The sequence below is a fragment of the Hemitrygon akajei genome, chromosome 3 (genome assembly GCF_048418815.1).
Source record: "Hemitrygon akajei chromosome 3, sHemAka1.3, whole genome shotgun sequence".
In the NCBI taxonomy this organism is placed as follows: Eukaryota; Metazoa; Chordata; class Chondrichthyes; order Myliobatiformes; family Dasyatidae; genus Hemitrygon; species Hemitrygon akajei.
In genome coordinates this window covers 66,706,362-66,731,135 of record NC_133126.1, presented here as the reverse complement: position 1 = coordinate 66,731,135, position 24,774 = coordinate 66,706,362, and the positions used below count along the sequence as shown (strand labels likewise).

General features: G+C 40.0%; 1 protein-coding gene across 1 annotated transcript in view; it reads left to right on the top strand.

Moving 5' to 3' along the window:
* Positions 1-24,774, top strand: part of scfd1 (sec1 family domain containing 1) — a 153,426-nt gene that overhangs the window by 103,390 nt on the left and 25,262 nt on the right. Inside the window, exons 20-21 of the mRNA XM_073040077.1 lie at positions 8,291-8,344; positions 18,811-18,863. Coding sequence (XP_072896178.1) covers positions 8,291-8,344; positions 18,811-18,863 — 107 coding nt within the window. The remainder of the gene's footprint in view (positions 1-8,290; positions 8,345-18,810; positions 18,864-24,774) is intronic.

Below are 24,774 nucleotides of genomic sequence, written 5' to 3'. Positions count from 1 at the left end.
TTTCCTCTCCTTTTGTTCACATCCCTTTCTTATGCCTGTCTTAATATGCCCTTTATCTCATTCCCATCTGATTCTACCAATTATCTACCGTCTCATTCCTCACATCCTTCATAAACTAGCAACCTTTCCTCTCAATACTGATAACAATCATGAGACACAGGGGCAGAATTAGGGCATCGACCCATTGAGCTTGCTCTGCCACTTAATCATCACTAACTTATTATTCTCTCTCAGCCCCATTCTCCTGCCTTTCCCCCTTTAACATTTGATACTCTCACTAATTAAGAACCTACCAACCTCTGCTTTAGATATACCCAATGACTTAGCCTCCACGGGCATCTGTGGCAATGAAACCCACAGATTCACCACCTTCTGGTTAAAGAAATTCCTCCTCATCTCTGTTCAAAAGAGACAGCCTTCTATTCGGAGGCAATGCCACTGATCCTAGGCTCTCCCATTACTGGAAACCGCTTCTCCATGGGCATTCTAAACGGCCTTTCAACATTTGATAGGTTTCAGTGAGATTCCCCCCACCCCCTCTCCCCATCCTTCTAAATTCCAGTGAATACAGGCCCAGAGCCACCAAATAGTCTTCTTATACATTAACTCTTTCATTCCCAGAACCATTCTTGGACACCCCGTGTAGATCCTCTCCAAAGCCAGCACATCCTACCTTAGATTGGGGTCTCAAGCTGCTCACAGTACAGTAAATGTGGTCTGACCAATGCATGGTCTCAATCTGAGTCATCAACTTGCACCTTTTGCTGCTTGATCTTCTGAGTTCTTCCTTTTCATCCTGTTCTTTGTTCCAGATTCAGGCATCTGCAGTTCCATTTGTTTTCAAACTCCATCTTCCATTTCTTTGCCCTAATTTCCAACTAATCTATATGCTATGATATCTTCTCATGACCTTTCTAACTATCCACAGCTCTGTCGATCTCCATGTCATCAGGTTATCATACAGTTTTAGTGAATGCAATTTAATTGACTGTGGCTTTAAGAATTGATGGAGCACTTGGGAAAGTCAAACATACGATTGGCAAACATAAGAATAGCACTTTGTAATGAATTATTTGGGGACAAGTGTAATGTTAAAATATCAAAATCAAAGTTTTGTAGTTGAGCATAATGTTATCAGCACACACAAAATGCTAGAGGAACTAGAGCTAGAGTGGGTCAGGAGCATCTATGGATGGTCGATGATTTGAGCTGACATCCAAAACCTTAAAGCCACTAGGTGGAATAATCCCCATTGGTGGACAAGGGAGAAACAGTTCTCTGGTTTCAAACAAAGTTAAGTTCAAGTTCAAGTTCATTGCCATTTGGTTATACATACAGCACCTATAAAAATATTCACTCCTCCCTCCTTTGGAAGTTCTCATGTTTTATTGTTTTATAACATTGAATCACAGTGGATTTAATTTGCCTTTTTTGCCATTGATTAACAGAAAAAGACTCTTTTGTGTTAAAGTGAAAACATCTCTACAAAGTGATCTAAATTATTTACAGATATAAAGCAAAAAATAATTGATTGCATAAGTGTTCACCTCCATTAATATGACACACCAAATCATTACTGGTGTAGCCAATTGTTTTTAAAAAGTCACATAATTAGTTAAATGGAGATCCCTTGTGTGCAGACAAGATACTGAATTGAAAGTAGAAGTACACCTGTATCTGGAAGGTCCGTCTGCTGGTGAGTCAGTATCCTGACAAAAACTGCACCTTGAAGACAAAAGAGCACTCCAAGCAACTCTGCAAAAAGATTATTGAAAATCACAAGTCAAGAGATGGATACAAGAAAATTTCAAAGTCACTGAATACCCCTTGGAGTACACTTAAGTCAATCATCAAGAAATGGAAGGAATATGGCACAGCTGTAAATCTGTCTAGAGCAGGCTGTCCTCAAAAACTGAGTGTCCGTGCAAGAACGGGACTAGTGAGGGAGGTCACCAAGAGACCAATGACAACTCTGAAGGAGTTACAAGCTTCAGTGGCTGAGATGGGAGCGACTGTGCATACAACAACTGTTGCCCGGGTGCTTCATCAGTTTGTAGCTTTATGGGAGATTGACAAAGAGAAAGCCTCTGTGGAAAAAAAAACTTGTATGAAATCTTGACTAGAGCTTCCCAGAAGGCATGTGGGAGACTTGTAAGCTGGAAGATGGCTCAATGGTCTGATGACACCAAAATTGAGCATTTTGGCCATCAGTCTAAACGCTACACTGCACATCATCAAAAACACACCATGCCTACAGTGAAGAATGGTGGGGGCTGCCGCTGTGGGGATGCTTCACTGCAGCAGGCCCTGAAAAGCTTATGAAGGTAGAGGGTAAAATTAATACAGCAAAATACAGGGAAATCCTGCAAGAGAACTGCAACTTGGAAGAAGATTTGTTTTCCAGCAAGACAATGACCCCAAGCATAAAGCCATTGCTACACAGGAATGGCTTAAAAACAACAAAGTTAATGTCCTGGAGTGGTCAAGTCAAAGTCCAGACCTCAATACATTTGAGAATTTGTGGCTGGTCTTGAAAAAGGGTGTTCACTCACGATTTCTATGCGATCTGATAGAGCTTGAGCAGCTTTGTAAAGAAGAATGGGGAAAAATTGCAGTGTCCAGATGTGCAAAGCTGATAGAGACCTATCCACACAGTCAAGGCTGTAATTGCTGCCAAAGGTAGCATCTACTAAAAACTGACTTGAAGGGGATGAGTAATTCTGCACTCAATTATTTTGTGTTTAATATTTGTAATAAATTTAGAACAATTTGTAGAAATTTATTTTCACTTTGACACGAGAGGTTTTTCTGTTGATCAAGTGTCAGAAAAGCTAAATTAAATCCACTGTGATTCAATGTTGCAAAATAATAAAGTATGACAACTTCCAAGGGGGAGTGAATACATTTTATGGGCACTGTACATACATACAAACAAACCGAATACCATTCCTTAGACCACAGTGTACACACAAAATAAAATATATTACCATAATGAAATGCATGTAATGCACAGCATAGATAAACAGTAGGCAGCCCACTGTCCTAGTAATGAGACTGCACTAGGGACAAGATATTCATTAGTCTCACAGTCTGATGTTACCCACTTCAGCAGTTTTCTTCCTCCTTCCTGACGGTTGTGGGTCAAACAGATTGTGGAATGAGTGGTAGGGATCCTTAACAATGCTTCAGACCCTTCATCTATAACGCTCCTAGGAAATACCCTAAAAGAGGGTGGGGGCACACTGGTGATCCTCTCAGCAGGTTTTTAACTATCTAGGGTTTTGCAGTCTATGCCTTGCAGCTTCCACACTACAAAATGATGCAGCCAGACAGGACACTCAATGGTGCTCCTGTAGAAAGCTGTTAGAATGGGCCCAGGGACCATTGCACACCTCAGCTTCCTCAAAGTGTAGCACTGCCTTGCCTTCTTGAATAATGCCGAGTTGTTAGATCGTCTATTATGCGCACACCAAGGAACTCCGTGGTCTTCACTCTCCACAGCAGAGCCATTGGTATGCAATGGAGAGTGGTTGCCTTACGCCTTCCTGAAGTCCACAATCATCTCTTTCGTCTTGTCCACATTGAGACTCAGGTCCTCACACCACTTGGCAAGATTTTCTACCTCCTCTCTGTATGCAGAATCATTATTGTTGCTGATGAGGATTACAACTGTTGTATCGTCAGCGAACCTGATGATGTGGGTTGAGCAGGATCTGGCAATGTAGTTGTGAGTCAGCAGTGTGAACAGCAGTGGACTCAGCACACAGCCCTGGGGGGTTCAGTGCTCAGTGTAATGCAGCTTGAAATGTCGCTGCCAACTCAGATAGACTGGGTCCTTCTGTCAAAAAATCCAGGATCCAGTTACAGACAGTTTGCCCACCAGCCTGTCAGGGATGATTGTGTTAAACACCAAGCTGAAGTCAGTGAACAACACCTTGACTTAGGAGGCATCGTATTCTAGGTGGGACAGGACAGAGTTGAAGACTGAGTCTATGGCATCATCAGTGGGCTGATTTGAGTGGTGGACTTACTGCAAAGGATCCAACATAGCTAGGAGTTGTGATTTTATATGATCCAATACCAGCCGCTCAAAACATTTCATGATTGTTGAAGTCAGTCCCTCTGGTGGTATTCATTTAGATCAGTTACTGTTGCTGTCTTGAGCACCAGAGTGATGGTGGCTGTCTTGAAGCTTGCAGGGATAGTGGACTGTTTCAAAGAGATATTAAAGATGTCCATTAAGACCTCTGTTAGCTGAATCACATAATCCCTCAGCACTTGACCCCAGGTATTTTGTTTAGCCCATGCAGCTTTGCGTGGGTTTACCTTGGCAAAGATCCTTCTCACCTTGGCTGCGGCCAGACAGAGTGTCTGTTGCTCGGGGGTGAGGGGACCTTCCTCGATGTCACATCATTCAATAAATTCATATCTGTGCATCAGCAGTTTGTAGTACAGTAATGCAGTTATTAAACAATATTTTAAGGAAGTTATTACAAGTGGATTTGTGTGTCCACGTGTTCTTTAATTTCCTTAAAGATTGTATTTGGAATTCTAGAAACTCAGAAAAAGGTCTAGGCTACTCTGGTGAATATCTTCTCTTAGAGGAAGTTGAGTGGGTGGCTACTTGGCTAACTACAGTAGATGGCTGTGTACAAAAATGCAGCTCCAAGCAATCAGTGTAAGATATATTACTTGGTTTTGGGTAGGGAAAATCAGATGCTGTCCTTGGCATGAATAAAATTATTCTAACCCCTCCCCAAAATTAAGATATCTACATAAAATCGCCAGTTATTTTTGCATTGAACTAGTATTAAGTATAAGATTATTGCTGTTTGGTAGAGGAAATACGGAGATGAAAACTGAATGTATTAATTTCAGAAGAAATTGATCTAATAATTAGTTAATTCACCCAAGAAAAATTGGGATGGCTCAAATCAAGTGAGTTACTGAAAGATGAAAAGAATCATATGATTTCAATTAAAAGCACCTGTTTATGAAAAGAAATAATATGATATAAATTTATGAGTAATATCACATTTTGAATGCAGACATTGTCTCACCAGACTTAAATATGCAATCTTCTGCCAGTGTTGCTAAGACTGGAAAATTTCAGTGTCGTAACTACTGCCAATAGAAAACCAATGAGGCATTAAACACTGATATCTTTGTAGTTTACTACAGCACCTCTTTATGATAAAGTTATATAAGGGAATCCATGTGAGCATTGCATACAGCAACTTTCCTTTTTGTGCATAAGTTTTAATTCTGAGGCGTGTGTCCTAAATATAAAAGTAACAGAGAGCACTGTTCATATATCCTTAAAACACAGAACTTGTTCCAGACCACAGGTCAGTAAATGAGATCTGAAATAATTGCTTAACTGCATCACTTCCATTGATGAATCAAACACAGATAATAAATTTTTAGATTGTTTTATGAAAGTGAATAATTCCCACATCTAAAAACGAAAAGAAATACGGTTAGCATTTGACAACCATAGCTCGTGACTAGAGGTAGAGAGATTAGTTTTATGATTGTGTGTACTATTTGAACTATTACAGCAGGAGTTCTTCACATGCATCCATAATACCCAAGACTTGAAGCAGTTTGTTTTTATTGGTAGTTAACACCATCATATTGACTTGCATGTAAGATCTTTTTTGGTGGGATTCTAAAGGGCCTTTTAGTATTTTTAGATCTATTTGAATTGAAGCTATGTTAAACTGAACAGCTTAACTGATGTTTATATTCTTGTGGTGTGAGGAAGGAGAAAATATGAATTTGGAAGCGTATATGATTTTTTTTCCAAAAGTAACTGGCTAATGCTGTGAAATATATTGATGGAAACTGAAAGTGTTTATTCATTAATGTGGATCTAATTGAATAGTCTTGAATATTGCTTATCAACATGAATAATGAAAAAAGGTTTCAACTTAGAAACTGGAGTAAGCATTTGGATGCTCGAATCTGTTCTCTGATTTAGTTGATCCATGACGGCTCCATATTCTTTGATATCCTTGTCAATACATCTCACATTCCAGTTAGGTTACATCAGCCTCAAGAAATGTTCACTCTTGTATTTGCAGTTAAGCTTGCAAACCCTGTTTTCATTCAGATCATTGTTTTGTGTGTTATGCCTCCACTTGAGCTTAATGCCTTGCACAATGTTTGCAAAATAATTTTTAGAATATCCAATTTAAATCTGAGCGAAGCAACAAGGCATATTTTTTCTTTTTTTTCAAACCCAAATGACATTCTATTTGCCCCTTCATACCTTAGTAAAATTTCTGTTTGCAAATACCAACAATCGAGAAAGATTAAAGAAGATGAGGGGCTGCAATCTAGTAAGTAAGAAGCTTAAGAAATAGATTAATTTAGACTATTAAACAATAAATAACATGTATCTGGAATATTGCTTTGAAATAATTTTGGTAACTAGCTCAAAAAGATATAAATTGTAATTACAGAGAAGTAATTTTAAAACCTATTTTGGTTAGGGATGTTGCTCAGTGGGAGAGCACATGTTTACCACGTATCGGAACCCAGGTTCAACCCCTGGTGTCTCTCTGAAGGTGATCATGAATTTGATGGATTTTTTTTCCCAGTGCGTTGTGGTTTCCTCTCACATTCTAAAGATTTAAGGGTTAGTAGGTTAATTGGTAAATGGGCAGCACAGACTTGTGGGCTGGAAGGGCCTGTTACCATGCTTATTCTAAATTTTAAAAATTTGCTGGTGGCTATTAAATATATGAAGTTGACGAAAGTTCAAGATGTAGTTGAAACTTCTGTATTTGTCTGTAATGGTTTTAATTATAATTAATTGACTGTTTTTGAAGGAAGGAATAAATATTGTTCATAATGAGAACTTTATATTAGATAAAATGCTGGACACCAGATATTCTGGAAAGGCTGAAAATTAATTAATAAGATGAATTAATTAATTAATAAGATTTAAAAAATAATTATTAAGATGAATAATGGCAATTAGGGATTTTCCATTTTGGAAAATATTTAATTATTAAAGAGACATTTTGCTTTTTTTTTAAAAACTACTGCCTTCAACCTCGCCAATTATTTAACCTACAAAGCAAATGTTTGCAGTGGAATGCAAAATGTCTTTACCTTTCATCTGTGTAGGTTCCTCATGGTATCTCAGGAATCAATTGTTAGCAAGCCTTGCACATAAAGCAAGCAAATTTGAATTCCTGAAGCCTGTGTGACTTGAATATATGAACCTGACTTTGGCACATTGTGTTACTAAACCTCCAGATTATTCATTCTGCTGCAATCTTTACACTTGGTGCAGAGTGGCAATGGGGATGGAGGTGGAGTGTGGTGGAGATGGCAAGGAAAACAAGGTTTTGGGTGAATTGTTGATGGTTTTCAAGCTAGTTTTGTAGCTTGTTGAACTGTGGGTTCATTGGGAATGAGGAATGGATTAGGTAAATTGTTCAGCTAAGATCCATTTTCAGAAATATACTATTTATAGTGGTGGTTTATCCTGTTTTTATCCCCTCTGTCTTCACTTCCAGCCCACTCAATGGAAGAATGCAAAATTATAACAGAAGTAACATTGCATTGAGAAAATAAAATAGCTGGCATTGTTGGAAATTTGAAATAGAAACAGAAAATGTTGTACATACTCAAGTCAGGTTGCATCTGTGAAGAGAAAAAAGAGTTGAAATTTGAGGCTTTCATGAGAACTGGAAAAGTGGCAAAATCAAAACACCTTATCCCCTATTTCATTGACCTAAAACATTAGCTCTGTTTCTCTTTCCATAGATATTGGCTGACTTGTTGAATATTGCCAGTATCTTCTATGTGTTTTTTAAAATTACAAGTCTTATAAAATAGTGTATTATTGATTACTCATAGAGCAGTGATTGGAAATATGCTCAATCATATGTTAATTGTGTACCATATGCTATGAGAAAAGAACTGGAACAGCTGCATCTGAATGTTATCTAAAGATGCCCACCACATTTCTTGCAGACCAATCATTCACCTGTGGTTGAGTCGAGTCGGGACCACATACAATCTAAAGTGGGATAGTTAGAAAAGGAAACAGTGTGTTGAAGTAATTCAGTAATTGTTTATTCATTATTTTTCTTCATTTTTTTTGATAACTATGCAATTTGGGAAGCTGAGAAAGCATGGTTTTGTGCATAGGAATTTATAATGCCGGTTGAGGAGTCTGAAGTTGCAAAACCAAATGCTAAAGGCTTAAATACTTATGAATATTTCACTGTCATTCTTCTTCATCATTAATAATTGATTATCTCCTTTTCAGAATCTGCCAGTGACTCGTATCTTGGACAACTTAATAGAGATGAAATCAAATCCTGTGAGTAAAATTAAGTATCAGCATTGATCAGAAATACAAAATAAAATTGCGTGACTATCTTTATATCAAGAATCATAGCCATTTATCTTCTCAAGTTTGTTCCATTATTTCACCAGATCACCTAATTTGTTTGGCTTCATGTTTACATTTTTGTCTTTCTTTCAGCGTGGCTCAGTTTTGCAAAATATGATTGAGCTGGCATTTGAAAGTTCAGTGCAGAAAGCTCCAACCTTCCTTTACAAAATCACAAAATTATGAAATAACCTTTAATAAAATTCCATTCAAAAAGCATGTGTTTATTATTAGAAGTGTTGTATTGAAGTACTTAGATGAAAATTATATCAGCATTAATAGGAATTCAATAATGAAGAATTTTCTTCATTTTTCTCTTTCTAATACGCAATGCAGAAAATGAGTTTTACAGAACACCAGCTCTACAATTACTATTGAAATAACAGGTCCAGGTATCTTCTGTCAGACTTAATCTGATGCAGGATTTGAGAACAGTTTCCAAAGTAATACTATGCTGGTGAATCATAGCAAAATCCAGCTTCATTTCTAGACATCAGTAAGGGTCCAGGGAAACAAGAAGTCCAAGAATAGACATGTGGAGCTTGGTTATTAAGTTTGGGCTTTCTGAGTGCAGTAGCCACCAAAAGTTGGGCCAGTGTCTGTATTTTGGTATGGTTCAGCATGGCCAAGTGAGAAACAGAACTTGGGAGAATGATAGATAGATAGATACTTTAATGCTCATTAGTAGATGGACTAGCATATTGAATGAAAATGAGCAAATTGACTTACCTAATCTCCTCAAACTCCTAAAGAAATATAGTCACTGGTTTGCTTCATAATTGCATCAATGTATTGGGTTCAGGACAAATCCTCTGAGATGTTGATGTCCAGGAACTTGAAACTGCTCATCCTTTCCACTGCTGACCACCCCCCCCCCCCCCCCAATGATGACTGGTGTGTGTTCTTCCGACTTCCCCTTCCTGAAGTCTGCAGCCAATTCATTGGTCTTAGTGATGTTGAGTGCACACTTGTGTGGAAATACACGCACAGTGAACATTTCAGGCTGAAGACTACACATTAGAACAAGAAAAGAGAGAAAATAAGCTAGTTTTAAGTTGCAGAGGCTTGCGGAGTGACAGGTAGGGCAAAGGAAGGGTCAGCCCAGGATTGTTGTTATGATAAGCTGTTTATAAAGACCCTGCCAGATATATTCCCTTCTCCTATTCATCCACCTCCCACTATCTTTGCATTTAATATTAGCTTGTTTTCTCAGTTTCCCAGTTCTGATGGCCTTTGACTTGAAACATTAACTCTGTTCTTCTTTCCAAGTGGCTGACTGATACTTTCCAGTGTTTTTCTGTAGAATACTGAATGTACTTTACATGATTTATTGATGAAGCTTGGTACATTGACAAGGCTTCATTAAATATTGCTTGCCCTTGGGGAAAGTAATTGTGAGCTGACATCTTAACCCTCTTCATTCCTTGTGGACTGCACAGTATTCCCACAGAAGTCAGGTAATACATTTGAGGATTTGGATCGAGGTATAATAAAGGATTGATGGTATATTAAGATCACTGTAACCTGGACTGTGTTGGAGGTCACTGGTTTGGAGATGCTGTCAAGGCATGGAGAATTATTGGTGCATTTTTAATATAAGGCACTTTGCAGCCACAGAACTATGTGGAGAGAATAAACTTGAGATGCTGACCAAGTGCCAGTCATACAGGCTGCTCCATCCAAGGTGTTGTCAAGCTGAGTTCTAATCACTGAGACAAGTATAAAGTATTGTCTACTTGTGACTAAATACTGTAGTTGCATATAATTTGACTCTATGTATAGAACTAGGAAGGAATTTGAGTATCTTGCTTACAATTTCTGATAAAACAATCTGCAATGAAATACTATCCAAACTTTAAAAATCATGTGACTTTCTGTATTACAAAGAATGATAATTACTGACTTAAAGAGCAGGTTGTCTGTCAAATAATGCTACTTTGTCTTTGATATTAGAAAAGAAAGTCAATTCCATAAGAATAGGTTATAGGGAAAATTGGTGATAAATGGTGAGCCAGCTGAACCAAAATAGCCACCACCTACATTGTAAGGAAACATGGAATATATTTTTAATTCACTGAGGAAATTACCTCAGATTTTTAATATGGAAATACCTTGTCTCCTTTCAAACTTTAGTTGAATAACTGCATAAAGATAGAAATTGCAAGATGTAGCTGTCACCATTTTCCGGTCTGCCTTTTATACAAGTATGGTGACGATGTACTGCAGATTGCAAATGTTGTCCTCTTGCTGAAATAGAGAGAGAAAGGTAAACTGTCAGTTATAGAGCAATCAGTTTGCTTTGGTACTTGAGTAACTTGAAGCAGTACTCCAAGAAAAAAAATTCAAAACTCCTTCAATGAATTTCTCCTTCAAAGAGCCACTTTGGGCTAGAACATTTTGTACTGTTAAGGGGTGAAAATAATAAACCTGGCATCATCTGTGTTTCTTTTTCTTGAATTAGCGGACAGTGCACGAAGTTCACTACTGGGCTATGACATTTTCAATAGATATTAGTGACAATTTGAGGGCATGGCAATTTAAAGATGAAACTGAACTAAATCTTGGCATCAATAGGAAATAGGTGTATCGATGGGTACATGGTAGAAGAACTCAATTGTTGTAAATGATACACTTAAATTAATTGAAAGGAGAGTGAGAATTCAGGTTAAAATTGATGTTCAAGCATTTGAACAAAAATGTTTTAATCGAATATTTGTTTAAATCTTTGAAGGTATCTGGACAGTCTATTCTGACCTCAGTAAATAAGAGCGTAAAATAAGGCAAAGTTTTGATGTAACTTTATGAATTAATTTGGGGCCCATCTGGAGTATTGTGCCCAATTCTAGGCATTATTTTTAGAAAGGATGTTGAAGCTTTGGAGTCAAAATAAAGGAGATTTACTTGGGTGAAATATTGCATGAAATATATAACCAAGAGAAACATGAGTAATTTTAAGTAATGAAGAGTTTTAGAATAAAAAGCTTTGGCTATTTAAAACATTTCTATCATCTTTATTGAGAATAAATAAAGAAAATGTCTAATGTCTTAAATGTTGATAGTGAGAGCGACATATTTAAGGTAATACTCAAAACAATCCCAAATACTCAAATGCAACACTAGTTGGAATTTAGGCTGCATGCAAATGTCATCGTTCAAAACGTAACAAAGTTGTTGCGCGATGTGATGTGTGTGCGTACAGCTCTGTTGCACTAGAAATCTAGTGCAGGTAGTTAACTTCTGTGCCATTTTATTCTTGTTTCATGATCATTATGTTTGTGCTTTGCGGCTGATGCCAAAAATACTGAGCAAGACCTAAAAAGAGATGCTGTAAATCACAGCTTGAAACAAGCATTTAACTGCTAAATTCATTGTGCAATTGGCAAAGAAGGGGAATTACTCACCCACCTTAGAGAAATTTGTCCCCAAATGTCAGTGGATTCCGTGGCTTAGTTTTCCCCCTTTCTTAGTGCATGTTGGTACCTGCATAGTCAGGGTGAACTATAAATCCCACTGGATAATTTTACAGTTTAAAAATCAGGGAGTAAAAGGCTTTAGCTTGTACATCTGTTTAAATATTTTATGAGAATAAGAAATAGGAGCGGTAGCATAGCAGTTAGCACAACACTTTACAGGGCCAGTGATCCCTGATTGGGGTTCGGTTCTCATAACATATGTGTCTGTGTCTGTTTCCTCAGGCTCCTCCTGTTTCTTCCAATGTTACAAATATGTATTGGATAGGATTAGGATTAGTAAGTTGTGGGCGTGTTATGTTGGCACTGAAAGCACGGCAATATTTGAGGGCTGCCCTTAGCACAGCCTTGGATTGTGTTGATCATTGACACAAAAGAGACATTTCACTATATGTTGTGATGTACAAGTAAAGCTAATCTGTTTTAAAATAAAGTCTCATCTTTAAAACAACGTTTTTAAAATCTTTGTTATTTTAAAATGGATTGAAATTTGAATTTATTATACTGGAAGAATATCACTGGCATATGTCGTGAAATTTGTAAAATTTGCTGCAGCAGTACAATTTGATACATGATAAATATAGAAAGAAAACTGAATACAGTGTAGGTGTGTGTATTTAGATTAGATTAGATTCAACTTTATTGTCATTGTGCCGAGTACAGATACCAAGCCTATGAAGTGCAGTTCGCATCTAACCAGAAATGCAAAGAATAGCGTTATGCAAAGAAGAGGTAAAAGAAGCTCGGAGAGAAGCTGTTTTTTTTAACTGATTGGGGCAGAGGATAGACTGTGTAGGCGTGTGACGTAACACGCCAAAGGTTTAAAAAGGAGAGGAAGTTTTCAACGGTCATTTAAATCGAAGCAAGAGGCGGAGAGGGAAGAGGTAAAAGAAGCTTGGAGAGAAGCTTTTTTTTATCTGATCGGGGCAAAGAGGCTAGACTGTGCAGGCACGTGATGTAGAGCGCCAAAGGTTTAAAAGAAAGACCGCCATATACAGCGGCCATCGTCGTAGCAGCCATTGTCAGAGTGGACTGAGGCAGAGTGGGACGGCTTTGGCTGAATCAGGCAGAGGCGAGGTTGAACGGGGCACGACTGCGCAAGTGCGTGAAGGTCGGCCTCTGAGATCAGCGGGGGAATTTAAAAAGCGAGCAGAGGCTGAATACGAGCTTCACTCCAGGTGAGGTAAGGCCGGGTAAGCTCCTTTAATTAATCTAATTAACTTAGGAGTAGGTAATGGAGGCAGCAGTTAGGGCAGCTGAGTGCTCCGTTTGCAGTACATGGGAAGTCAGGGCAAGCACTGTTGTCCCTGATGACTACACCTGCAAAAGGTGCATCCAGCTGCAGCTCCCGACAAACCGTGTTAGGGAACTAGAGCTGGATGAACTTCGGATCATTCGGGAGGCAGAGGCAGAAATAGACTGGAGTTTCAGGGAGACAGTCACCCCTAGGAGTCAGGAGACAGGTAGTTGGGTGACTGTCAGGAGAGGGAAGGGGAATAGACAAGAAAAGCAGAGCACCCCTGTGGCCATTCCCATCAACCGTTTTGGATACTGTTGGTGGGGATGACCTACCAGGGACAAGTTGCAGTGGTTGCGTCTCTGGCGCCGAGACTGGACCCTCAGCTCAAAAGGGAAGGAGGGAAAAAAGGAGATCAGTAGTGATAGGGGATTTGATAGTTAGGGAGACAGATAGGAGGTTCAGTGGAAGAGATCGAGAATCCCGGATGGTCCTGTTGCCTCCCTGGTGCCAGGGTCCGCGATCTTGGATCGAGTTCTCAGTATTCTCAAGAGGAAGGGTGAGCAGCCGGTGCCAAGTTAAAGGACAGGACCTCCAGGATAGCAGTCTCAGGATTGCTACCAGTACCACGTGCAGATGGGTTTAGAAATAGTAAGATAGTGCAGATCAACACGTGGCTGAAGACATGGTGCAGGAGGGAGGGCTTCAGATTTATAGATAATTGGGCAGTTTTCCAGGGAAGCTGGGACCTGTTCCGGTGGGACGGTTTACAACTGACAGACAGACAGACATACTTTATTGATCCCGAGGGAAATTGGGTTTCGTTACAGTCGCACCAACCAAGAATAGTGTAGAAATATAGCAATATAAAACCATAAAGAATTAAATAATAATAAGTAAATTATGCCAAATGGAAATTAGTCCAGGGCCAGCCTATTGGCTCAGGGTGTCTGACACTCAGAGGGAGAAGTTGTAAAGTTTGATGGCTACAGGCAGGAATGACTTCCTATGACGCTCAGTGTTGCATCTCAGTGGAATGAGTCTCTGACTGAATGTACTGCTGTGCCTAACCAGTACATTATGGAGTGGATGGGAGACGTTGTCCAAGATGGCATGCAGCTTGGACAGCATCCTCTTTTCAGACCCACCGTCAGAGAGTCCAGTTCCACCCCCACAACATCACTGGCCTTACGAATGAGTATGTTGATTCTGTTGGTGTCTGCTTCCCTCAGCCTGCTGCCCCAGCACACAACAGCAAACATGATAGCACTGGCCACCACAGACTCATAGGACATCCTCAGCGCCGTCCGGCAGATGTTAAAGGACCTCAGTCTCCTTAGGATATAGAGACGGCTCTGACCCTTTCTTGTAGACAGCCTCTGAACTGGAGGGGGACAAATATTCTTGCAGGTAGGTTTGCTAGAGAGGCTCCAGTGGATTTAAACTAGATACAAGGGGGGAGAGGAACCAGAGTGTAGGAACAGATGTATGGGAGAAGGAAGAAAAAGAAGACAGTAAAGTTCTTTGTACTGTTAGAGATAAACAGAGAGGAGGAAGTGGAGAATTTCTTAAATGCATTTATTTTAATGCTAGGAGCATTGTATGAAAGGTGAATGAGCTTAGAGCATGGATTGATACCTGGAAATATGATGTTGTAGCTATTAGTGAAACATGGTTGCAGGAGGGGTGTGATTGGCAACTAAATATTCCTGGATTTCGTTGCTTCAGGTGTGATAGAATTGGAGGGACAAGAGGGGGGGTGTTGCGTTGCTTGTCAGAGAAAATATTACAGCGGTGCTCTGGCAGGATAGATTTAGAGGGCTCGTTTAGGGAGCTTACTTGGGTGGAATTGAGGAATGGGAAAGGTGTAGTAACACTTATAGGGGTGTATTATAGACCACCTAATGGGGAGCGAGAATTGGAGGAGCAAATTTGCAAGGAGATAGCAGATATTTGTAGTAAGCACAGGGTTGTGATTGTGGGAGATTTTAATTTTCCACACATAAACTGGGAAGCCGATACTGTAAAAGGGATGGGTGGTTTGGAGTTTGTAAAATGTGTGCAGGATAGTTTTTTGCAGCAATACATAGAGGTACCGACTAGAGAATGGGCAGCGTTGGATCTTCTGTTAGAGAATGAAATAGGTCAGGTGACAGAGATATGTGTTGGGGAGCGCTTCGGGTCCAGTGATCACAATACCATTAGTTTCAATATAATTATGGAGAAGGATAGGACTGGACCCAGGGTTGAGATTTTTGATTGGAGAAAGGCTAACTTTAAGGAGATGCGAAAGCATTTGGAAGGAGTGGATTGGGACAATTTGTTTTATGGGAAGGATGTAATTAGAGAATTGGAGGTCATTTAAAGGTGAAATTTTGAAGGGTACAGAATCTTTATGTTCCTGTTAGGTTGAAAGGAAAGGTTAAAAGTTTGAGAGAGCCATGGTTTTCAAGGGATATTGGAAACTTGGTTAGGAAAAAAGAGAGATATCTACAATAAATATAGGCAGCATGGAGTAAATGAGGTGCTCGTGGAATATAAAGAATGTAAGAAGAATCTTAAGAAAGAAATTAGAAAACCTAAAAGAAGATATGAGGTTGCTTTGGCAAGTAAGGTGAAAATAAATCCAAAGGGTTTCTGCAGTTATATTAATAGCAAAAGGATAGTGAGGGATAAAATTGGTCCCTTAGAGAATCAGAGTGGACAGCTATGTGTGGAGCCGAAAGAGATGGGGGAGATTTTGAACAATTTCTTTTTTTCGGTATTCACTAAGGAGAAGGATATTGAATTGTGTAAGGTAAGGGAAACAAGTAGGGAAGTTATGGAAACTATGATGATTAAAGAGGAAGAAGTACTGGCGCTTTTAAGAAATATAAAAATGGATAAATCTCTGGGTCCTGATAGGATATTCCCTAGGACCTTGAGGGAAGTTAGTGTAGAAATAGCAGGGGCTCTGACAGAAATATTTCAAATGTCATTAGAAATAGGGATGGTGCCAGAGGATTGGCGTATTGCTCATGTTTTTCCATTGTTTAAAAAGGGTTCTAAGAGTAAACCTAGCAATTATAGGCCTGTCAGTTTGATGTCAGTGGTGGGTAAATTAATGGAAAGTATTCTTAGAGATGGTATATATAATTATCTGGTTAGACAGGGTCTGATTAGGAACAGTCAGCGTGGATTTGTGCATGGAAGGTCATGTTTGACAAATCTTATTGAATTTTTTGAAGAGGTTACGAGGAAAGTTGACGAGGGTAAAGCAGTGGATGTTGTCTATATGGACTTCAGTAAGGTCTTTGACAAGGTTCCGCACGGAAGGTTAGTTAGGAAGGTTCAATCGTTAGGTATTAATATTGAAGTAGTAAAATGGATTCAACAGTGGCTGGATGGGAGATGCCAGAGAGTAGTGGTGGATAACTGTTTGTCAGGTTGGAGGCCAGTGACTAGTGGTGTGCCTCAGGGATCTCTACCGGGTCCAATGTTGTTTGTCATTTACATTAATAATCTGGATGATGAGGTGGTAAATTGGATTAGTAAGTATGCAGATGATACAAAGGTAGGTAGCGTTGTGGATAATGAAGTAGGTTTTCAAAGCTTGCAGAGAGATTTAGGCCAGTTAGAAGAGTGGGCTGAACGATGGCAGATGGAGTTTAATGCTGATAAGTGTGAGGTGCTACATTTTGGTAGGAATAATCAAAATAGGACATGCATGGTAAATGGTAGGGCATTGAAGAATGCAGTAGAACAGAGTGATCTAGGAATAGTGGTGCATAGTTCCCTGAAGGTGGAATCTCATTTGGATAGGGTGGTGAAGAAAGCTTTTGGTGTGCTGGCCTTTATAAATCAGAGCATTGAGTATAGGAGTTGGGATGTAATGTTAAAATTGTACAAGGCATTGGTAAGGCCGAATTTGGAGTATTGTGTACAGTTCTGGTCACTGAATTATAGGAAAGATATCAACAAAATAGAAAGAGTACAGAGAAGATTTACTAGAATGTTACCTGGGTTTCAGCACCTAAGTTACAGGGAAAGGTTGAACAAGTTAGGTCTTTATTCTTTGGAGCGTAGAAGGTTGAGGGGGGTCTTGATAGAGGTATTTAAAATTATGAGGGGGATAGATAGAGTTAACATGGATAGGCTTTTTCCATTGAGAGTAGGGGAGATTCAAACTAGAGGACATGAGTTGAGAGTTGGGGGCAAAAGTTTAAGGGTAACACGAGGGGAAATTTCTTTACTCAGAGAGTGGTAGCTGTGTGGAATGAGCTTCCAGTAGAAGTGGTAGAGGCAGGTTCGGTATTGTCATTTAAAGTAAAATTGGATAGGTATATGTTCAGGAAAGGAATGGAGGGTTATGGGCTGAGTGCAGGTCAGTGGGACTAGGTGAGAGTAAGTGTTCGGCACAGACCAGAAGGGCCGAGATGGCCTGTTTCCATGCTGTAATTGTTATATGGTTATATTTACAAAATAACTGCAAATAAAAAGTAAGTGCTCAGCACACAAATATAAAAGTACTGAGTCAGTACAATATGGATGCAATACTGCTTAGTGCTATGATGCGAGGTTCAGCAGGGTCACAGCCTCAGGGAAGAAGCTCTTCCTGTGCCTGCTGGTGCAGGAGCGGAGGCTCCTGTAGCACCTACTGGATGGGAGGAGAGTAAAAAGTCCATGGTTAGGGTGAGATGCATCCTTGATAATGCTTTTTGCCCTGCTCAATGGTGGGCAATTGGGTGCCGAAAATCTGCTGGGCAGTTTTCACCACATGCCGGAGTGCTTTGTGGTCTGATACGGGACAATTGCCATACCACACTGAGATGCAGTTGGTGAGTATGCTCTCAATGGTACAGCGGTAAAAGTCCGTCAGTATCCTGGGACGAAGGTGAACCATGTTGATGCTCCGCAGGAAATAAAGGCACTATTGTGCCTTTTTGATCAGGATGAAGGAGTTCAGGGACCAGGTGAGATCCTCGGAAAATGTGGACACCAAGGAATTTCAAGCTTGATACATGCCCCACTACAGCTCCGTTGATGTAGATGGGGACATGAGTGTGGCTGCTAGCACGCCTGAAGACCACAATGATCTGCTTGGTCTTCTGGGTGTTAAGGGCCAGGTTGTTGTCAGCACACCACGTGGCCAGGTATGTATGTATATGTGAGTGTGTATTATATATATATTTTTGTGCATTTCATTTTGGGTGTTATATGCCTAGTTAAGTGAAACCTGTCGAGTTAAATAACAATTGAAACAGACTTTAGATTAATGCTTCAACTGTTGGCACATTATGTGGCTAAGAACATCTTTCTGAGAAAGTAATGAATTATTTTAGTGATGATTCATTAGTCCTCCATCTGTGGAATGAATTAAACATCCAAATGCCAACAGGGTGCATATTGTGCTTCCGTGGCTGGTGACATGATACAATTTCTTTCTTCATGCTGATCTCATGCAACTTTGAAATTCTAGGTTTGAAGAAAATTTGCTTCTTAAATAGTGGGAAAGTGTAAATATAACCAAAGGTGAAGATGTGCTCAAAAATTAGTTCATGCAACATAAAATTTCAGTTAACAAATTTAAGAACATATCAATAAACATTTTTTTCTTGTCAGAAGGCTCAATGTCCCACAATTTTACAGAAATGCCTTAGGAAATGTTGTACCCTAGAATTAAAAACCTCTATACTTTTTTTCTATAGGAAACTGATGATTACAGATACTTTGATCCAAAAATGCTTCGTGGCAGTGAGAGGTAGGTTCTGTACAATTCATTAAATACTTAATTTAGGTTACATTTTGAGAAGCAATTTGTAAAGTTTAAGGGAATTGTTGGATTTTGCCAGTTAAAAGAATTCTTGCAGAGGAAATTTAGGAAATAAAAGCTGCAAAGCAATTATGTAAAAGTAGTAATTTACAATATTTTGAAAATTGGCTGCTTGTATAATATGTACTTTTTCCATTTAGCAGAGTGTAATTTCAAGACTTGAAAGATTAGTAACAAAATAATAAATTATAATATCATGAAATATTTGTTCCTATTGTTAGTAAAATACATTTTTTAAAGAAAAATGCTTTGTTACCTGTGAACAAATGGTTTCCCAACACAGTAATTGAGATTAACAAAGCTATTTTTGAGGCTTGATGCCATCCACTGTTCTTTTAATCCCTGGCATAATCCATGAGCTTCTTCAACAAATCGTCATCATTCTAGTACATGGGGACTAAATTTAAATATGTTACAAAATTAACTTATTTTATAGTGTACTTGAAATTCTTAATTCTTGGATAACAAACTAAGCGTTCATTTTGAGTGGCGGTGAGCCAAATGAATTGGCAGATGAGTAAACCATATGACGTAGTACTGAGGCACACCATTGAAAATGATTCCAAATCCAACTGACCTTGGACAAATCAGCAGCAAGAGAACTAATAGCATCAGTGTATCTTTAAATTGATTGATAACAATAGAGAATTAATTCATTATTCCCTCTCTAACCTGCCTGCTGAAACAGTAGTGGTTTGCACCTTTTTGGTTGTAAAGTGTCAGTAGGATGAAACTAGATAATCCACCATTTTAGCTTCCTTCAAGGAAGCAGATTCAGAAGAAGTTGTAATATTACTGACGTGTTATGAAATTAGTTGTTTTGCAGCAGCAGTACCGTCTAACACATTTAAAATCACTGTTAGTTAGAATAAGAATATAGATAAATTAAATAGTACAAAATGGTGAGGTGGTGTTAATGGGTTCATGGACTGTTCAGAAATCTGATGACAGAGGGAAAGTATGTGTTCCTTAAGCACTGAGTATGCGTCTTTAGACACGTGTACCTCCTCAGTCTGGAGTAATGAGAAGAAGGCATTTCCTGGATTGTGAGAGTCCTTCATGATCCACCTTCTTGAGACATCAAAATAAATATTAAATAAGTAGTTAGTAGGATGTGAAAGAGATACCCAGATGGTATATTGCCTCTCAGGTGCCAGGGTCAGAGATATCTCATATTAGGTTCATAGTATTCTAATGAGGGAGAACGAGCAGCTGGAAGTTGTGGTGCATATTAGTACCAATAACCGAGGTAGGAAAACAAAAAAGGTCCTGAAAAGAGAATATACAGAGTTAGGAAGAAAGCTGAGAAGCAGGACCTCCAGGGTAGTAAGCTCGGGATTGCTGCCTGTGCCATTCTCCAGTAAGGGTAGCAGTAGGATGATTTGGCAGATGAATGCATGGATGAGAAATTGGTAGCAGGGTGCAGATTTTCAGATTTCCAGATCCTGAATCTAGTGAACCCTACAGCAACTAATGTCCTAGTGGTCACATTTGCTAGAGCTGTCGGGGAGGGTTTAAACTAATTTGGCAAGGAGATTGGTACAGGAGTGATAGGATTGATGATGTGGCAGTTGGTATGTGTCAGCCATGATGGAATGGTGGAGCAGACCCGATTGGCCAAATGGCCTAATTCTGCTCCTATGTTTTATGGTCTTGTAGTGAAAATAGTGAGGTAGTGTTCATGGGTTAGTTCTTGTCCATTCAGAAATCTGACAGTGGAGAGGAAGAAGCTTTGAGTGTGCATCGTCAAGCTCCAGTACCTCCTCCCTGATTATAGCAATAAGAAGAGGACGTGTCCTGGGTGATGGGAGCTCTATCACCTCCTACAAAGTGAAACCAAGTATCATAAGTGACAGCAAACTTTCACTCCCAGATGAGCTCCATGCCTTTTATGCTTGCTTTAAACCATTAAAACCTGAAGGCACCTTCACAAACTCATATTGCCCCCGACGACACTGTGATTTCAGTCTCTGAGGCTGCATCCTTCAGAAGGGTAAACTTATGGAAAGCATCCAGCCCAGACAGGGTACCTGGCCGAGTACTAAATTCCTGTGCTGGTTAAATGGCTGGAGTGTTCACTAAGATCTTTAAACTTTCACTCCAGCAGTCTAAATTACCCACCTGCTTCAAGCAGGCTTCACCTATACCAGTGCCTAAGAAGAACGTGGTAAACTACCTGTGACTATCATTCGGTAACACTTAATCCACTGTGATGAAGAGCTCTGAGAGGTTGGTGATGAAAATATCAACTCACACCTGAGGAGCAACCAGGATTCACTCCAATTTGCCTACCATCACAACCGGTGAACAGATGCCATCGTATTGGCTCTTGACTCAACCTTGGAACATCTGTTGTATGTATCCTCACTGTCCAGGATGCTCTTCATTGAAGACAGTTCAGCATTCACTACTGTCATACTCTCAAAACTGTGTTGGCACATGGCCAAGTGGTTAAGGCATTGGTCTAGTGATCTGAAGGTCGCTAGTTCGAGCCTTGGCTGAGGTTGCATGTGTGTCCTTGAGCAAGGCACTTAACCACACATTGATCTGCGACGACATCAGTGCCAAGCTGTATGGGTCCTAATGCCCTTCCCTTGGACAACATCAGTGATGTGGAACTTGGGCAACTGCCGGTCTTCCATTTAAAAATAACCTTGCCCAGTCTTGCGCAATTCCAAGGCGCAAATCCATGGTCTAATGAGACTAACAGAGGCCTACCTACCTACCCACCCTCAAAACTAATCAGTAAGCTGCAAGACCTGGGCATCAGTACCTCCTTGTACAACTAGATCCTCAATTTTCTCACTTGCAGACCCCAATCAATTCGGATTGGCAACATCTCCTCCACAATCACCATCAGCACAAATGCACCGCAAATATGTGTGCTTAGCCCCCTACCCGCTTCATACTTATGACGGCAAGGCAAAGCACAGCTCCAATGCCATATTTAAGTTTGCTGATGACACCACTGTTGTTGGCCAAGTGAAAGGTGCTAAGGAAAGACATGGAAAATCTGGCTGAATGATGCCTTAACAACAACCTCGCACTCAATGTCAGCAAGACCAAGGAGCTGATTATTGACTGCAAGAGGGGCAAGAGTCCATAAACCAGTCCTCCTTGGGGTATTAGAGATGGAGGGGGTCATCAACTTTAAATTCCTCTGTGTTAATCATTTCAGAGGATCTGACCTGGATCCAGCATGTAAGTGCTGGTCACAAAGAAAATATGGCAGCGCCTGTACTTTCTTTGAAGTTTGTGAAGATTCAGCATGACATCTAAAATTTGACAAACTTAGATAGATGCACAATGGAAAGTTGCATCATGGCCTGGCATGGAAACAATGTCCTTGCATGGATGAGCCTACAAAAAGTAGTGATACGGCGCATTCCATCACAGCTAAACCCTTCCTGACTACTGAACACATCTACATGGAATGCCGTCGTAGGAAAGCAGCGTCCATCATCAAAGACCACCACCATCGAGGCCAAGCTCTCCTCTCAATTCTGTCATCAGGAAGGAGGTACAGGAGCCTCAGGACCAACACCACCAGGTTCAGGAACAGTTATTTGCCTTCAACCATCAGGATCTTGAACCTGAGGAGATAACCAGTCACCCCAACACTGAACTGTTCTCACAACCTATGGACTCACTTTCAAGAACTCTTCATCTCTTGTTCATCTATTGCTTATTTATTTATTTATTTATTTATTTATTTATTTATTCCTTTTATTTCTTTTTTTATTTGCAGTTTGTTGTTTGTACATTGGTTGTTCATCTTGTGTGCGATCTCTCATTGATTCTGTTGTGGTTCTTTGCATTTACTGTGATTGCCCTCAAGAAATTTAATCTCAGGGTTGTATATGGTGACATATACAGTAGTGTTTCAATAATAAATTTACTTTGAACATTAGTGATGGATGTTGCCTTTTTGAAGCATCGCCTTTTGAAGATGTCCTCAATGCTGAGGAGGCTAGTGTCCATAATGAAGCTAGCTGAGTTTGCACCCTTCTGCAGCTTTTCCTACGCAGTAGTCCCTTCATACCAGATGGTGAGCTAGCCAGTTTGAATGTACATCTGAAGAATTTTGCTCAAGTCTTTGGTGACATACCAAATTTCCGCAAACTCCTAATGAAATATGACCCCTGATGTGCCTTCTTGAAATTGCCCACTCCTTCTAGTGCTGATCCCCTGATAAGTACTGGTCTATTTTCCCTTGACTTCTCCTTCCTGAAGTCCTCAATCAATTCCTTGGTTTTAATGACTTTGAGTGCAAGGTTGTTACTCATCCAACCAATCTAGCTCACTACTTTTCACCTCCTCATTACCATTTGAGCTTCTGCCAACAGCAGTTGTGTCATCAGCAAATTTATAGATGGTGTTTTTAAACTGTAACACTCGCTTCGCCTAGCGGCTTAATATCGGGGGTAACAACCCCCTGCCCAGCCAAACTTAAAAGATCTCGTTTGGGTGGATGTTGTGCGATGTGTAACCTGTTACAAATCAGTACCCCGAAATAACAAACAGTACACAATACGCAATTAAACGATTAAGTTTAATAACTCTTACTTTGACTATATGGTTAGTAGAGAAAAAAAAATAAAAGAAAAAGGGCCCAAATCATATTAAACAGTCTGTGCACAAAGTTGGAGGTCGCTCAGTAGTCCTTCTTCCACCATCGGTCTCCTCCGAGCGTCACCAACCTTCGGACCCCCGTTCCAAGTCCACCCCATCCAACGGTCTACCAAATTTCTCCATTCGCGTCTTCTCTCTTCATCGCTCTCTCTCTCTCTCCCTCTGGCAAAAGCACACAAAATCAACTGCTTCCAGAATCTCAAAACAGGGCAACGAAATTCTGATTGGCTAACATGCATCCACAGTCCTGTTATCTCCAGCCATAACCCAAACATTGCTGCTACAGAGAAACGGTTACTTCAGCAGTGAACGTTACAAACAACCATTACATTAGCAGTGAACATTACGGCGCGTTACATAACAATTCCTTGCCTCAGAGTCGTGGGTGTAGAGAGAGTAGATCAGTGGGCTAAGCAGCATGTTTGGTGTTGATTCAGTGAGGAGAAGATGTTACTTCTGAATCGCACTGATTGTAGTTTCCCATGAGGAAGTCCATGATCCAGGTGCAGAGCAGTACAACAGCCCAGGTTTTGAAGCTTGTTGATTAGTACAGAGGAGATAATGATGTTGAACTCTGAGTCATAATCAATAGTCATCAGCCTGAAGTAGGTATTGCTGTAGTTCAGGATGTCCAAGACTGAGTGGAGAGCCAGTGAAATTCCATCCGTGTAGACCTATTGTGGCGGTTGATAAATTGCAGTGACGGGTATTTCAAGAAAGTGCTAAAGACCTGTGGGTTATTGCTTTGTAGGCAGTTCTTCAGATTGAGACTTATTTACCTCCAATCTAGCTTGGTATGTTCTAAGGTATGACTAGCCACACAGTCATGGTTATGAGAGAGCAGTAGTGTGTTCTGAGGGCCAATATGGAAAGTGTACACAGTTTCACTCTCGGGCAAATAGTGGTTATTAATTCAGTCAGGTGGGCAGTTTGTGAGATATCCTTCTCTGCTGGACATATGGCTTCAGTGTTTTCAATATCACTCCCGATATTGTTCTACATTTTGAGTAGTCATGAGCCAGAAAGTCCCAGGAGTTGGTGGGAATTTCAGTTTGCCTCAGAAATGCTGTAATCCACAAAAGAGGTGTCTGACAGTGGCATCTAGTGAGAGGACTCCCTGCTGTCTGTCTCAAGGTCATGTCTAGGATCATAGAAACATTGATCCTCCTCAACTTCCACCTCCCATTGACCAAGGAGCTGCTCCTTA